Source organism: Oncorhynchus mykiss, chromosome 2 (assembly GCF_013265735.2).
Source record: "Oncorhynchus mykiss isolate Arlee chromosome 2, USDA_OmykA_1.1, whole genome shotgun sequence".
NCBI classification, from domain to species: Eukaryota; Metazoa; Chordata; class Actinopteri; order Salmoniformes; family Salmonidae; genus Oncorhynchus; species Oncorhynchus mykiss.
In genome coordinates this window covers 39,256,124-39,273,283 of record NC_048566.1, presented here as the reverse complement: position 1 = coordinate 39,273,283, position 17,160 = coordinate 39,256,124, and the positions used below count along the sequence as shown (strand labels likewise).

Here is a 17,160-nt window from a genome sequence, read left to right as displayed (position 1 = left end):
TTTGGTGATGTCATCTGTAAAATGGCCTCCAGCACTCTGCTCAACAGACTGGATGCGGTCTATCACAGTGCCATCCATTTTGTCACCGGGGCCCCATGCACTACTCACCATTGCGACCTGTGCGCTCTCGTTGGTTGGCCCTCGCTTCATACTCGTCGCCAAGCCCACTGGCTACAGGTTATCTACAAGTCTCTGTTAGGTAAAGCCCCGCCTTGTCTCGGCTCACTGGTCACCATGGCAGCGCCCACTCGTGGCGCGCGCTCTGGCGGGTGTATCTCGCTGGTCGCTCCCCAGGTCCAATTCCTCCTTTGGTCGTCTTTCCTTACAGTTCTCTGCTGCCCATGACTGGAGCGAATTGCAGAAATCTCTGAAGCTGGAGACTCACATCTCCCTCACTGGCTTTGGGCACCGGCTGTCAGAGCAGCTTACGGGTCGCTGCACCTGTACATAGCCCATCTGTAAACAGCCCATCTATCTACCTACCTCATCCCCATACTGGTATTTGTTTGTTTTGCTCCTTTGCACCCCAGTATCTCTACCTGCACATTCAACTTCTGCCGATCTACCATTCCAGTGTTTAATTGCTGTGTTGTAATTACTTCGCCACCATGGCCTATTTATTTCCTTAACTTACCTCATTTGCACTCACTGTATATAGACTTTTTGTTTTCTTTTGTTTTACTGTATTATTTACTGTATGTTTGGTTTATTCCATGTGTAACTCTGTGTTGTTGTATGTGTCGAATTGCTACGCTTTATCTTGGCCAGGTCGCAGTTGCAAATGAGAACTTGTTCTCAACTAGGCTACCTGGTTAAATAAAGGTGAAATAAAAAAAAATATATAAAAAAAGCAGCCAACAAGTGCTCAGCATTGGTGGGGACTCCTTCAAGACGGTTGGAAAAGCATTCCTCATGAAGCTGGTTGAGAGAATGCCAAGAGTGTGCAAAGCTGTCATCAAGGCAAAGGGTGGCTACTTTGAAGAATCTCAAATATATTTTGATTTGTTTAACAATTTTTGGGGGCTACTACATGATTCCATTTGTGCTATTTCATAGTTTTGATGTCTTCACTACTATTCTACAATGTAGAAAATAGTAAAAATAAAGAAAATCCCTTGAATGAGTAGGTGTGTCCAAACTTCTGACTGGTACATAGAGGTGGAAAAAGTACCCAATTGTCATACCCAGTAAAATACTACTTGAGTAAAAGTCTTCATGTATTTGCTTTTAAATATACTTAAGTATCAAAAGTAAATATAATTGCAAATATATACTTAAGTATCAAAAGTAAAAGTATAAATCATTTCAAATTGCTTATATTAACCAAACGGCACAATTTTAGTGTTTTTGTTTTTTTACGGATAGCCAGGGGCGCACGCCAACACTCAGACATAATTTGCAAACAAAGCATGTGTTTAGTCAGTCTGCCAGATCAGCACCAGATCAGCAGAGATGTTCTCTTGATAAGTGTGTGAATTGGGCCATTTTCCTGCCCTGCTAAGCATTAAAAATGTAATGAATACTTTTGGGTGTCAGGAAAAATGTATGGAGTAAAAATACATTATTTTCTTTAGGAATGTAGTGAAGTAAAAGTACAAGTAGTAAAAAATATAAATAGTAATGTACAGATACCCCAAAAAACTACTTAAGTAGTGCTTTCAAGTATTTTTACTTTAACTGACAGTTGTGACTGACCATTTGACTGACCATTCTTGACGGTACTGCAGACGATAGTCTCCTCCTCCCTGCGGTTTCCTCTGGCCTGATTAGTCGGAGGCTGGGTGTTGATCCCACCCCTTCGCATCCACAGCTGGAGGGTGAAATGGTCTCCGGATACGGCCGCGGCAATAGAGTCGGGTACCACAGCAACATGGGTGGAGCCATTAAAGGAGAACACCAGGGACGAATCAGAAGAAGGGAGGGTGGGCAAGGCTGAGGTCCAATTGGCTGCTGGGGACGGGGGCGGGAGTAAGTCCACTTCACCTCTCACAGCACCTGGTGAGACAGGAGTGAAATCACGAATAACATACTGTACAACCCTAGACTTGGTAAAGGCCTTAGAAGCATTAACTCTTTTGGGACTGTCTGTGGTTAATGTGCTTGTTTCAGGTTGGGAGTTCAAAACCGCTTTTGACTCACTCCAATCTTGCTGCATTACTCTGCTTACTTACTCTAAACACGTTAATGCCTTAACGAGCTGACTTTTGGACTCATTAAATGTAAGCTTGGCTCTCTGGATTGTATTTTTGAATTGTTATCACATAATGTCAATTCTTTTTTCAGTTTTTCCTGATGGGTGATCTGAATCAGGACTGGTTAACATCTAGCTCTGATCAACTCAAAATTCTATGCAATACCTATAATCTCACTCAGATTATCAACAGTGTAACTAGGTTGAATATAAAATATCCTCTGAAATTTGATCGTAACCAATACTCCTCATCATTTTAATGCTTCTGGTATATTTGCAAATGACATAAGTGATCACTGTGCTATTGCCTGTGTGAGAGATGGTAAAATCCCTAAGAAATCTCCACGTGTCATTACGAAAAGAAACTGGAAGTGGTTTGATATTCAAGTTTTTTTACATGATGTAGCATTGAATGGAATAGAATGGAATTAATACCTGATGTTGAACTAGCCTTTTCTTACTTCCACAACGCATTCCAGGATGTATGCAATAGGCATGCCCCTTTAAAAAAAAATCAGGACTAAGGGCAGAGAGAACCCTTGGTATGCCAAGAAATGTACTAAAACATAAGGGAATGAAATGCTATGTGGGCTAAAGCAAGAGGGACTGGTTTGGCAGATGATTGGATGGCTTTTAAACGTCTTAGAAATATGGGTGTGGCTATGACCCGTAAATTGAAAGCAGACCACTACCTGAAATCTACTTCACATATTTTAAATGATCCATCCAAATTTTGGCAAGTAAGGTTTGGAGTGCAAAAAAGATACACAGCTTCCCAAACAATTGTTGGTAGACACACAGATTGTAACAGAGAACCTCCATTCTGAAAGCCTTGAATCAGCATTTTTTTTTAGATGCAGTTTATTTGAAAAGGTCAAAGGTATAATTGAGCCCCCTAAAAATGTACCTTACACCCCTGTATACTCCTTCACTGGGTTCTCCTTTTCATCCTTTTCTGTTTAAGAGGTGTGTAAAGCCCTGAAAGAAATTGATGGGGGAAAAAATCCACTGGCCCTGATGAACTAGACCCCCCCCCCCCCCTTCCTTCACCTAGCTGCAGACATCATTGCTCCCCCTTAACTTGTATTTTTAACCTCACGCTTGATGTTAAGGAAATCCCCAAGTTATGGAAATCTGCTTTTGTACTGCCTCTCCTGAAAGGTGGAGATCCTTCGCTACTTGTCAACTATTGACCCATATCAAAATTGTCTGTACCATCAAAGGTACTGGAGTCCTTAGTTAGTAGGCAGCTAAAGGCCTACTTCCAAGAAAACAACATCATAAATGGAATGCAATCAGGTTTTAGGTCTGGCCACAGCACTGTTTCGGCAACATTGAAGGTTTTAAATGACATCCACTGTGCTCTTGATAAGAAGTAACATTGTGTGTCTGTCTTTATTGATTTGTCAAAGGCTTTTGACACTGTGGACCATGCTGTGTTAGTGCAAAGGTTAAAATGTTGTTGGATTACTGGTCATGCTCTAGATAGGTAATTTATAAACCAATCAAATCGTACACAATGTGTAATGGTGGATAGTTGTAAATCTGAGTCCATAGAGGTGTGCTCAGGTGTTCCGCAAGGTTCTATTTTGGGCCCACTGTTGTTCATTTTGTATATCAACAACATTGGGGATCTTATTGAAACAGTGGATGTTCATTTTTATGCAGATGATAATGTTCTTTATTCAAGTGGTAGTAGTTTATTTTTAGCTTTTGAAAATGCCCAAAGAGGATTTAACATCATACAATAGAATCTATATGATTTAAAGCTGGTTCTCAATTCGGGAAAAACAAAATGCATGCTATTTTTAAATGCCAGGCATGTTACTAATCATGTCATTTCTACATTGGCTGGACATACTGTAGAGCAAGTTAAAGTGTACAGACATTTGGGTGTGTGGGTTGATGATAAGCTGAGCTTCACAGTGCATGTAAAGAACTTGAGAAGGTTTTTATTACCGGCATAAGGCTTGTTTTTCTTTGGAGGGCAGGAAGGAGCTGGTACGATGTACATTACTGGCGGTTTTAGATTTTAGTGATGTTATACAGTTGAAGTCAGAAGTTTACATACAATTAGGTTGGAGTCATTAAAACTTGTTTTAGAACCACTGAACAAATTTCTTGTTAACAAACAATAGTTTTGGCAAGTTTGTCAGTATGTCTACTTTGTGCATGACAAGTAATTTTTCCAACAATTTTCACTTATAATTCACTTAATCACAATTCCAGTGGGTCAGAAGTTTACAGTGCCTTTAAACACCTTGGAAAATTCCAGAAAATGATGTCATGGCTTTAGAAGCTTCTGATAGGCTAATTGACTTAATTTGAGTCAATTGGAGGTGTACCTGTGGATGTATTTCAAGGCCTACCTTCAAACTCAGAACCTCTTTGCTTGACATCATGGGAAAATCAAAAGAAATCAGCCAAGACCTCATAAAAAAAATTGTAGACCTCCACAAGTCTGCTTCATCCTTGGGAGCAATTTGCAAACACCTGTCTCCTAGAGATGAACGTACTTGGTGCGAAAAGAGAAAATCAATCCCAGAACAACAGCAAAGGACCTTGTGAAGATGCTGGAGGAAACAGGTACAAAAGTATCTATATCCACAGTAAAACAAGTCCTATATCGACATAACCTGAAAGGCCGCTCAGCAAGGAAGAAGCCACTGCTCCAAAACCACCATAAAAAAGCCAGATTACGGTTTACAACTGCACATGGGGGGGGGGGGGGTCAAAGATCATACTATTTGGAGAAATGTCCTCTGGTCTGATGAAACAAAAATAGAACTGTTTGGCCGTAATGATAAACAATACAATCCTGTGAAGCACGGGGGTGGCAGCATCATGTTGTGGGGGTGCTTTGCTGCAGGAGGGACTGGTGCACTTCACAAAATGGATGGCATCACGAGGAAGGAAAATTATGTGGATATATTGAAGCAACATCTCAAGACATCAGTCAGGAAGTTAAAGCTTGGTCGCAAGTGGGTCTTCCAAATGGACAATGACCCCACGCATACTTCCAAAGCAAAATGGCTTAAGGACAACAAAGTCAAGGTATTGGAGTGGCCATCACAAAGCCCTGACCTCAATCCTATAGAAAATTTGTGGGCAGAGCTGAAAAAGCGTGTGCGAGCAAGGAGGCCCTCAAACCTGACTCAGTTACACCAGCTCTGTCAGGAGGAATGGGCCAAAATTCACCCAACTTATTGTGGGAAGCTTGTGGAAGACTACCCGAAACATTTGACCCAGGTTAAACAATTTAAAGGCAATGCTACCAAATACTAATTGAGTTTATGTAAACTTCTGACCCACTGGGAATGTGATGAAAGAAATAAAAGCTGAAATAAATAATTCTCTCTACTATTATTCTAACATTTCACATTCTTAAAATAAAGTGGTGATCCTAACTGACCTAAGACAGGGCATTTTTACTAGGATTAAATGCCAGGAATTGTGAAAAACTGAGTTTAAATGTATTTGGCTAAGGTGTATGTAAACTTCCGACTTAGACTGTATATATGCAGACCTCAACCACTACCCTGAGAGAACTTGATTCAGTGTATCATAGAGCCCTTAGGTTCATTACAAATCAAAAACGTCTAATACATCATTGCGATCTCTACAGAGCTGTTGGCTGGTCGTATACACTGATTTACAAGGCCATATTGGGTAAAATGCCATTTTATCTCTTTTCTTTTTTAGTCAGGTCGGTAAATAAATATCAATTACGGTCTCATTCTCATTTGCTTCTAACAGCACCAAAAATTAGAACAGGTCATGGTAGAAATAGTTTTAGTTACTTAGCTCCGTGGTCCTGGAATTCCCTCCTAAACATTAAAACATTTGATGATCTAGGTTCGTTGGTGGAGTTTAAACACTTGATCGATGTATATATCATAGAAGAGTGTAATTGTCTTTAGGCCAGCTGTTTTTAGTTGAGACTTTAGTGTTTTTAACGTAAAATGTAATTGTTGTACTGTATGTGTGTTTATAGTTTTGTTTAATGTTGTGTTAGTGTATGTAAGTTGTTTTGTCTGAAAAGTTGTTCCCCCTGCTGCTATTGGACTAAGTCTCTCTTGGAAAAGAGATGTTCTCAATGAGAAAAACCTGTATAAATAAAAGGTCAAATAAAAAAATATATAAAATAAAAAGCTGATATTGTGAGCTCAATGAATATCAGGGCCTGTACTCTCCCGAAATGCAAGACTGCATTACTTCATTTAATTTATGCACTCACCACAAATGCAAGGTATTTTTATGCTTATGTGGCAAATAGGGCTAAAACCTATGTGGCTTGAGCATGCTCCATTTCAATCTTCGGATAGTCACAAATTATTATCCCAAAGATTGAATCCATCATGAATAGCCCAGACTCAAGCAGCACTCACCACAGAGTCTGCGCACTGATCGGTCTGAGTAGCTGTCCCTGTCACAGCCTTTCCCAATATGGCCAGTCTGCAGCTCTACGGTGGCCTGGATGTTCCACACAGTCTCTTCGCAGGTCTCCAGGTGCAAACTGGGGAACAGGGGAATGCTGCCTGACCCGGGGGTATACTCCACCCGCTTCGACCAACCTGAAAACCAACAAAGAAAATAAACCATCAAAATACAGTGCATTCAGAAAGTATTCAGGCCCCTTGACCTTTTCCACATTTTGAGTAAGGCAGCTCCAAAATGCAGGTGTTTAAGACTAGCTCAGTGCTTTCTCTGGTGGTGGTGCAGCCAGCGGAAAAGTACAGAGCGTAGGGGTTGGTAATGTTTTCTAGTTGCGCCGTGATTGGCTCAGTGTTCTGTCACTCATGGGGACACTACGTCACCACAAAATCTATGGCAGAGCTTGACCATTCAAGCCCTTTGGGTGCTGCTAATAGATTTACATTAGAAGTGTCCATCCAAGAAGGCACAAGGTCATTGGCCACAGATAAAATGACGTCAAATCATGTTATATCTACCGTAGCTTTGATTGGACTGATCATGTTAACATCATACTTTCAAAATCTTACCTAGCAAGCTAGACAAGCAGTCATCGTCCTGAATCAAGTCGACAATCTACAGGCAAATTCTTTTCAATCCTTGTCATATGAAGAGAAATTATAGATAAAACGTATTGGTGCTCATCTGTCATTGGAAGTAAACATAACTTGGAGATTGCAAATTCAACAATGAGTGGTTTGGAAGGAATCCGTGGCTAACTGCAAGCGTTGCAAAGCAATCACTAGCCTGCTATTCAGTGGAAAGTCTGGGTTTAACGGTCTCTTTTCCAAGCTTAAAAGGATAAACATTCACATGCAACACCATGGGCCAGAAAAGGTTGAATACATTGGCCATGCTGTCAATCAAAACATCTGAAAACTCTGAAATCTTCAGTGAGTTCAAGACAACTGGGATCTCTTGAAAAAAACTAGCTCCGACTGGGAAAATACATTTTGAACGGTCATCCAACTCAGAATTTGCAAGTCGGGAATTTGGGCCTTTTTCTAGAGCTCGGACATGAAAATCACTGACGTCGTGATTCTACCTTCTTTTTTCCCCAGAGTTTCCAGTTGTCTTGAAAGCACCATCCAGAGAATGCCAGACTTTGATGACAAAGTTTGATGACAGAATTTGCCAATCAGAAGGAATGCTGCGTCACCTTCCTGTTCAAGTGAGCACAGAAGGCCAATATCCTGGAGTTACCTTTTCAATGTTGATGTTGAGACTGGTGTTTTGCGGGTACTATTTAATGAAGCTGCCAGTTGAGGACTTGTGAGTCATCTGTTTCTCAAACTAGACACTCTAATGTACTTGTCCTCTTGCTCATTTGTGCACCGGGGTCCTCTTTCTATTCTGGTTAGAGCCAGTTTGTTCTGTGAAGGGAGTAGTACACAGTGTTGTACGAGATCTTCAGTTTCTTGGCAATTTCTCGCATGGAATAGCCTTCATTTCTCAGAACAAGAATAGACTGACAAGTTTCAGAAGAAAGGTATTTGTTTCTGGCCATTTTGAGCCTGTAATCGAACTCGCAAATGCTGATGCTCCAGATACTCAACTAGTCTAAAGGCCAGTTTTATTGCTTCTTTAATCAGAATAACAGTTTTCAGCTGTGCAAACATAATTGCAAAAGGGTTTTCTAATGATAAATTAGCTTTATAAAATGATAAACTTGGACTAGCTAACACAACGTGCCTTTGGAACACAGGAGTGATGGTTGCTGATAATGGGCCTCTGTACGCCTATGTAGATATTCCATTAAAAATCATCAGTTTCCAGCTACAATAGTCATTTACAACATTAACAATGTCTACACTGTATTTCTGATCAATTTGATGTTATTTTAACAGACAGAAAAATTTGCTTTTCTTTCAAAAACATTTCTAAGTGACACCAAACTTTTGAACGGTAGTGTATGCCCCCTTCATTTAAACAATTTTGGGGGAGTTTGCCACACCAAGATTTACATGCTAAAATCGCCACTGCTAAGAAGACTCCAGGCTGTAATTGCTTCCAAAGGTGCTTTAATAAAGTACTGAGTAAAGGGTCTGAATACTTAAACGTAAATGTGATATTTTAGTTTATAAAAAAAAAATGTAAATTGTTTTTGCTATGTCATTATGGGATATTGTGTGTAGATTGGTGAGGGGAAAAAAACGATTTAATCCATTTTAGAATAAGGGTGTAACGTAACAATGTGGGAAAAGTTAAGGGGCCTGAATTCATTCCGAAAGCACTGTACAAAAATGATGTGTTAAGTCATTCATGTTATGATAATTATGCTCTAAGGGCAAGTTGTGTCCCTCGACCATTCACACCAATTGAGATATCACGTAGCATTATCATCTTTCGTAATCACCATTTTCTCAATTGAAGTCTGCAAAATACAAACCATCAACGTCCATTCTATATGCTACAGTATCATTTCAGACACGAATGTAGTCCCAAATTACACCCTATTCTCTATATACTGTAGTGCATTACTTCTGACCACGGGCCAAACGGTTCTGTCCAAAAGTAGTGCACTATATAGGGAATAGGTCCATTCCACACTACCACTGAGGAGGCAGATGAAGAAGTCATGAATAATGAGGGGGGTGATGGGTTTAGTGTATTGATTACCGATCCAGCCGGGTTTGCAGGACGGTTTGACCGTGACGACGACCTGGGCGTCGGCCTGAGCGCGGTTCTTGCCACAGTCGAACGCGGTCACCCAGAAGGTGTGGACACGCTGGCGCTTCGAATCCAATGGCTCGGTGTTCTTAATGTTACCTAGGAGATGGGAGGAGAGGGAAGGAGAGAGAGTTATGTACAGTACAATACAAACAGTCATTCACTCACTTACTCAAAAGCACAGCATGAAAAATACGCACTCTTGTACACACACTCTCAGACACACCAAAACTGTTCAGTGGAGTATATTCAAATAGAAAAGGCAACGACAGGGGAGGGAAAGAGAAGAGAAAACGATATGAATGAATAAAGACAGTTTCTTCTTACAGTATATCTAGAGTCGACGAGAGAATGTCACAAAGATATGGTTGGCGGAACCTGCACGACAGGCGCCAAACAATGAGAGACAGGGGAGAAAGAAAGACGGGGCAAAAGGGAGTGATGAAAGAGAAAAAGAGAGCGAGAGAGAAGGGGGGAGAGAGTGAGAGAGACCGTGACAATACTAGGGCATATAAACCGCCAGGGCTGAAACAAAAAGTCTCTGTGCTTCATCTGGGCCCAGCAGCCTGACCCATATATTAAAGGAACTTGTCATCCCCTGGAACCTCCTCCCCAGTCACTGCCAATTGTGCAAAGTCACGGTAAAAACCTGACTCCTGAGAAAATCTGCCTCCCCCTATGCCGTTGTCATATTACAAAATGCCCGCTATCGATCTCCCACCAGTAGCCCGTCAATGGGAGTCTTGCAGACTGAAATCAAAGCCTTCTCCTCAGAGGAAGCATGCCTACAAGATCAACAGAAACACTAGACTAAGGCCTAACCCCCGGAACCGATTGTCCTCTGGGCTCTGTTCAAAGAAACCTACCCTAGCAGTGTTGATGCGGTAGCTTTGCTTACACAACTACTACCTACGCACATGAGTGTTCTTCTGAAAGCTAGGACTATCTACCTGTGAAGGCGGGAGTCAACCTGGGTTTCTTACAGCAAAAACACGCTGCAAATCTATTCATTGTAATACAAAAGGAATGCTATAGCATATAAACTGCAATGTGGGTGAGCAAGATACTTGGAAATGGCTTAGATCATTCTCTAGCAATGTACATAGCAACAAGACCAGCTGGAGACAGCCTAAACAGAACAGGGAAATGAACTCGTAATTTTACAGATTGGTAGTCATCACCATGCTAACTGTTGTGTTCATTGGGGACAAGATGTCAACTCACACATTATATTCACTTTTATAGTATATGAATCAAATAAAGACATTTTAAAGACCAGAGCCATATATTTAGATACACATTTTCTAAATGGCTCTGGTAAAGACGAGGCAGACCCTCATTTATTTGTGGAAAACTAATGTAAAGCCCAGCTCAATTGTCATAGCTGTAGTTCTCACCATCGTTATCGATGACAAAGGGAACGCTGGGGGTGATGATGTCGTAGAAGCAGATCTGGCTGTACTGCGGGGAGCAGTCTGCGTCGAGGGCCTCGACGCGCACGATGCGGTCGAACAGACGGCCTTCTGGGACGGAGGCCTCATAGCGACGCTCCACGAACACTGGGGAGAACTCGTTTACGTCATTCACACGTACATGCACCGTAGCCCTGAAAGAGAGAGAGTAATAGGAGAAAAGTAAAGAGCATGATAAAGATGGAAGGAAGAGGAAAGGAAGAGAGGTCAATACATACATAACTGCATTGTAATATAGTAATGCATTGATCAAGCATAGCATTGACAAATACCCAAGGGTTAATCATTCTCCAAACTACCAAAACCAGCATAACCTCTGACAACAACCCTATCCATTAAACCTATTTGTCCTTCAGGGTAATGTAGTGTATCTTACTTGTGGGACTTCTTGCTGTTGACTCCATCGGGGCCCTCTCCACAGTCATAGGCCTGGATGGTGAAGCTGTGCTCCCGCTGGCTCTCACAGTCCAGGGGCTCTTTAGAGCGGACCAGGCCCTCCCCTGTCGAGCGGTCCAGAACCACCGCCTCAAACTGTACCGAACTGGATCCCGTGGGCCCATTGTGCACCCGGAAGCCACAGATCTCACCTGGAGGAGAGAGAAAGGGGGTGACAATGTAACTTCTAGTGACTCTCTGTGCATCTCAAGGACCCAGTAGGCTTACATTTTGATGATTTACATTGACGGATTTACTCAAATAGTCTTCAATGGCTAAGAAAATAACAAATGAAATTCAGTGATATATTTCAATGAACCCCATGTGATGTTACATGATCCAATCAATCACTTTATTGTCACAGTTGGGAAATGTGTACCATAATGATTTCTGTGAGCACAGGGCATATAATGTTCCCAATGAATACAAATAATTGAATTTCACTTGGCTGTGGAGGACCAGCGTAGCACCCAGGAATAGATTTACACAGACTATTGGGGCGGCCCTAAAAATAGAGGACTGGACAGACATGATTATTTTCCATGTTAATATTTGTCATGCTTATGGGAGTGCCCAGCAAAATCCTTTGGGTAGCGTTTTATTTATCTGGAATTTACTGAACTTTCTGGCACAAATGATGGCGCTTCATTGGTTATTATTGTGTAATTACCATTTGACTCTGTCCATTCTAATTGTAGGGCGGCATAACATAAGAAACATGTCTAACAATTTCCCCTCTACAAAATGCTTACTCACTGTAGGGGTATTGTGGGACTCGGATTTCAATAGCCCAGTGAGATAGTGAACTAACCGTGGCCATTGTAATCAATAGCAAATATGTTCCAAATGGCAACATGTTTTGCGTTTATACTCGGTGTTAATTAGTAAACACCCCGGTAATATTTGTCCCGTAAAATACATTGCTACCATACTTTCAATGCTAATATTTTATAATGCTTATTGTTATATGGGGGAGTCCTGATTTGTTAGAGGACTGCCAAGTGCCCCCGATCATTCTAACCATGCCTGTACTGTACCTGCATAGTGCAGTGGAGCATCTTTATCCAGGGCGAACAGTGGTGGATTGAGAAGAACGGTGTTGTCATTCTCCATGACGATACCCTGGTACTCCGTCTCGATCCATGGCTTGTGCTTATTGGCTGAACGGCAACACAGGAGACAAAAGGAGGCTTGGGTTAAATGGAGCAATCAGAAGGGGGAAAAAACATGGGTATTTGTAACACCCCATTACATGGGAGGACGTGTGTGTGTATGTGTGTCCGCAGATACAGACAAATAAAGACACACATACACAGAAATGCACACACTCAAACCCCACCCCTGCCCCCTAACACACCCGTCAAGTGTCACTCCACACCTTGCGTCAGTTGGCAACATAATTACACCTAGGCCGATTTCACCTTATCACACAGGGAGAGGTATATTGCACATATCAATCAGAACAGCCCAAGCAGCCTGCCCACAGGCACACTTCACTCACTGGCAAACATGGACGTCCAAATTAAACAGGGAAAGTTTGCTGTGAATCCACCCTCTAATTGCCAATTAATATTTCATTTCTCTCCAGAATGTTCACCCATATCAATCAAAGGCTGAGCTAACAAGCTGGAACGGTGACGATTTTACACTCAAATAATCAAAGACCAAAACAAAAGCCTAGGGGCTTTTATTTTAGACATGTCTCCCTCACTAGACCCTGAAATTATGATGTTAGACTCAGACAGCAATGACAGAGCCACAGGACATGTTGTGTAGCAACCGCTCTGCCGTTTCAACATTAAAAACACTCTGGCAAATTATAACAATTAAAATGGCAGTCTGGTCTTAATCAACGTGAGATAAGAGTTCTACAGGAGGAGTGGCTTCTGTCTGGCCACTCTACCGTAAAGGCCTGATTGGTAGAGGGCTGCAGGGACGGTTGTCGTTCTGGAAGGTTCTCCCATCTCCACAGAGCAACTCTGGAGCTCTGTCACAGTGACCACCGGGTTCTTGATCACCTCCCTGACCAAGGCCCTTCTCCCCCAATTGCTCAGTTTGGCCGGGCAGCCAGCTCTAGGAAGAGTCTTGGTGTTTCCAATCTTCTTCTATTTAAGAATGATGGAGGCCACTGTGTTCTTGGGGACCTTCAATGCTTGACACAATCCTGTCTCTGAGCTCTACGGACAATTCCTTCAACCTCATGGCTTGGTTTTTGCTCTGACATGCAGAGTCAACTGTGTGACCTTGTATAGACAGGTGTGTGTCTTTCCAAATCATGTCTAATCAATTGAATTAACCACAAGTTGACTCCACTCAAGTTGTAAAAACATCTCAAGGATGATCAATGGAAACAGAATGCACCTGAGCTCAATTTCGAGTCTCATAGCAAAGGGTCTGAATACTTATGTAAATAAGGTATTTCTGTTTTTTATTTTAATAAATTAGCAAAAATGTCTAAAAACCTGTTTTCGCTTTGTCATTATGAGGTATTGTGAGTAGATTGATGAGAAAAAAGTATGAAATAAATTTTTGAATAAGGCCGTAATGAATCAAAATGTGGAAAAAGTCAAGGGGTCTGATTACTTTCTGAATGCACTGTAGATATCCCACTGGGCATAGACAACAGCTCACAGTCTAGTTTTTATGTACATTTGGTTAAGTTGTCAACTAACATTAATTCAATGTGAAATAAACCAAACATTTCACCATATGATTGGATTTAGGTAAAAAAAATGATTTAAAAAATGGGAAATTCCCTTACGTTGATTACTTTTTCCCTAATCCAATCAGTTTTGCCACCTTTTTTGTTGTTGAAATGACATGGAAACAACGTTGATTCATCCAGTTTTTTTCCCAGTGGGATGTATGTTTGGTTGTTGAGTCAATTAGACCATGCCCATTTCAAGCTTATCTTTCTAAAAATAAAAAAAATAAATAATAAAAAGTTTTTTTCTGAATATTCAGCCAAGTTAACACCTTCATCTTGCTTTGTAGTATACCCCTTTGGTCGTGTGACCAGGCTGGTGAGTCATGCCCAGGCTAGTGAGTGATGCCCAGGCTAGTATTCACCATCCTCAATGGTTAATCTGATACAAACACCACCTGTCCTCAAGCTTCTGATCTGTCCCTCTTTTTGTCATTTATCTCTAACCCTCTCTCCCTGCCTGTCTCTCTTTCCCATCTCCTCCTTTCCTATTTCTCTCTCTCTGCAATACAGCATTAAATCTGAACATCAGGGCCATGGATTACACCCAGGATTACAGATGGAGAGACATCTCTTTCCATCTCTGGCACTCTTCCTCTCTCTGTCACTTTCTCTCTCTCTCTCCACACAACATCCCCTCGTTCTCTGCCCTACTCTCACACACTTCTACCGCTCTCACTCTTTATTTCACGCCGTCACTTGATTCCACATGCCATCTCTCTCTCTTCCTCTCCCCACCCACCCTTCCTAACTATCTGTCGGTTCCTCTCTCACACACGCGGTGTCTCTGTGCCCCTTCCCTTGGAGCGACTCCTTTTTGCTCCCCTTCTCTCCTCTCCACTTGTGTCTTCCTGTCTTTCAACGTCACACCCTTCCTCCTCTCCTTCCTCGCCCTCTCTGACGTTCCTCGCCCCACTCGGACCATTCCAGTTTCACTTCAAGTCTCCAGCATGATAATCATTGGAACAACGCTGGTAAATCAAGAGCCATGGCTATCCGCGGTGATCTATCTGAGAGAAGAAGATTGATCCTCCTTTGAAAGTCATGCTATCAATTACACACGGAATCACATACACATATAGCATCATCACCACATTGATCAAAATACATACATACAGGCTCCATGAAGGACAACACTCTACAATGGTGATGTGTATGCAATCATAAATTACAGACATATCATTTAATATATTATGACTTGGAGCACAGTGAGTGGGTATATGATTGAATTCCCTCTAGAGTTCAGGGGACAGCGACAAAAGGGCCCTGGCCTTGAGCGTGACTACAGGTGTGTGCTCCCATGGCAATAGAAAAAAAAAAAAATGTATTTCAGCGGTACAATTAACAGTCAAAAGGAAAGGAAACTGACCTTTGTTGCCATTGGCAACCGAAGTCAAGCAAAGGAGGAGGAAGGAGAGAAAACTCATTCTGTCCATCTGAGGGAGGAAAGGTAGAAGGGAGGAGGGAAGAGGAATACAGTACATGTATTAAACCAGGGGTGTCAAACTCATTCCATGGAGGGCCGAGTGTGCTGGTTTTTGGTTTCTCCTTTCAATTTGTGTCCAATTAAGACCTACACCACCAGGTGATGCGAGTTCCTAACTAATCAGTGACCTTAATTAATCAACTAAGTACAAGGGAGGAGTGAAAACCTGCACACTCGGCCCTCCTCAGAATGAGCTTGACACATTCAACCCCTCAGCACTGGAAGATGGACTGAGGTGTAGAGAACATAGACAGGACAGGACAGGACAGACAAACACACATCAGTAAATATCCTAATTCATTAGCCAACGGAATCTTCCGGCGCTATACTTTCACCTCATACAGAATACAGAGGAAAAATGCATAATAACAAAAGCACAGTAAAACGACAGCACATGGGCCCAGGTCATGGTAGAGTTTAAGTGAACTGTAATAAATAGCCTAGTAGTGTCCAGTTATGCTGCATTCATTTTGAGATGGTAAATTATACAGTGATGTTATAGGTTATACAGGCCAATATGCTGCCTATGCACACACACCTACTCACTTGCCTGTGTGGGTGGGTTAAGGGTTTGGTGTCCGTGCCAGTTAATTGACACAGTATTCAAAATGATTCCATGGGGTATTTGAGCCGTTATTGGCATCACGATACCACACAGTCTACCATTCACTGCCATGCGTAAAATCGAAGCCCGTCTAGGCCTATGCCTATATATTCAATCAAAACAAAAAAACTTGAACGAGACTGTGTAGAGGGCCGTACAATATATATTCTGCTCAAAATTAATAGGTAGCACAGGTTGTTCCAAGGCTACACAGAGGTGATGCAGACATGCGACAATAACTAATCGATTGTATAGCCCATTTGATGGATAGGTGCATCAATTGGCACCATACGCCAGCAGATCTATATTTGGACCCTTAAACATATTGTATTAGACATAGATGCTGGTTACAATCAAAAACAGAAGAAAGCCGCTGTCAATTTCACATTACCGTGCTGAGTGTGAGGTGTTGTGGTACCCAACGCTACCCTCGTAGCATCCGCGCTTCTGCAGCTCAGCTATCCTCCTCCGACGCAAAAATATCTAAAGCGCAGGTAACGGAATTTCATACACAGATCTATTGAATATGCTCAAATGTGCACACTTCAGTTTGATGCAAGACTGATACGAACGGATAGTATCTCAATACCGATGTCCTTGTTTTCGGCAGACGTCGCATGAAGGGGCAAAAACGATGGGAATGTAACGCTGACGTCCCCTCCCTCTCCGTGTTTCTTAACCCGCCCACACTGCGTCCTCTCTCTCTCAGTTCCAATTCTATTTCCCTGCCAACTTGCGTTGTTCTCTCTGTTTATTGAATTCTCTATGAGTGTGTCCGGGACAACGCGTGATATTACTCATTTTGGCGCAACATTATTATTTTGTCGGACAAAGCTGGGGGCACGCTCTCTTAACAGTCACTCTTTCCCCGCCCTGACTGCAAAATTACGTCATATCACCCCGTCTACCAGGCAGCGTGTACACAAGTGGTGGAAAAAGTACCCAATTGTCATACTTGAGTAAAAGTAGATACCTTAATAGAAAGTTACTCAAGTTAAAGTCACCCAGTAAAATACTACTGGAGTAAAAGTCGAAAAGTATTTGGTATCAAAAGTAAATGCACTGCTAAAATATACTTAAGTATCAAAAGTACAAATAATTTTTAATTCCCTAATATAAAGCAAA

General features: G+C 41.8%; 1 protein-coding gene across 3 annotated transcripts in view; it reads right to left on the bottom strand.

Moving 5' to 3' along the window:
• The window catches only part of LOC110489358 (calsyntenin-3), a 41,639-nt gene extending 24,781 nt beyond the window's left edge, over nucleotides 1-16,858 (bottom strand). Inside the window, exons 1-9 of one of the 3 annotated variants that reach the window (XM_036947881.1) lie at nucleotides 16,625-16,858; nucleotides 16,427-16,518; nucleotides 15,315-15,381; nucleotides 12,279-12,401; nucleotides 11,183-11,393; nucleotides 10,732-10,940; nucleotides 9,284-9,433; nucleotides 6,580-6,765; nucleotides 1,696-1,995 (exon numbers count right to left, since the gene is read on the bottom strand). In XM_036947881.1, the coding sequence (XP_036803776.1) occupies nucleotides 1,696-1,995; nucleotides 6,580-6,765; nucleotides 9,284-9,433; nucleotides 10,732-10,940; nucleotides 11,183-11,393; nucleotides 12,279-12,401; nucleotides 15,315-15,381 (1,246 nt within the window). In that variant the 5' untranslated portion in view covers nucleotides 16,427-16,518; nucleotides 16,625-16,858. Of the gene's footprint in view, nucleotides 1-1,695; nucleotides 1,996-6,579; nucleotides 6,766-9,283; nucleotides 9,434-10,731; nucleotides 10,941-11,182; nucleotides 11,394-12,278; nucleotides 12,402-15,314; nucleotides 15,382-16,426 lie in introns of all 3 variants that reach the window. The other 2 variants (XM_021562076.2, XM_021562082.2) reach the window with 2 other exon arrangements.
• Between the last annotated feature and the right edge of the window lie 302 nt (nucleotides 16,859-17,160).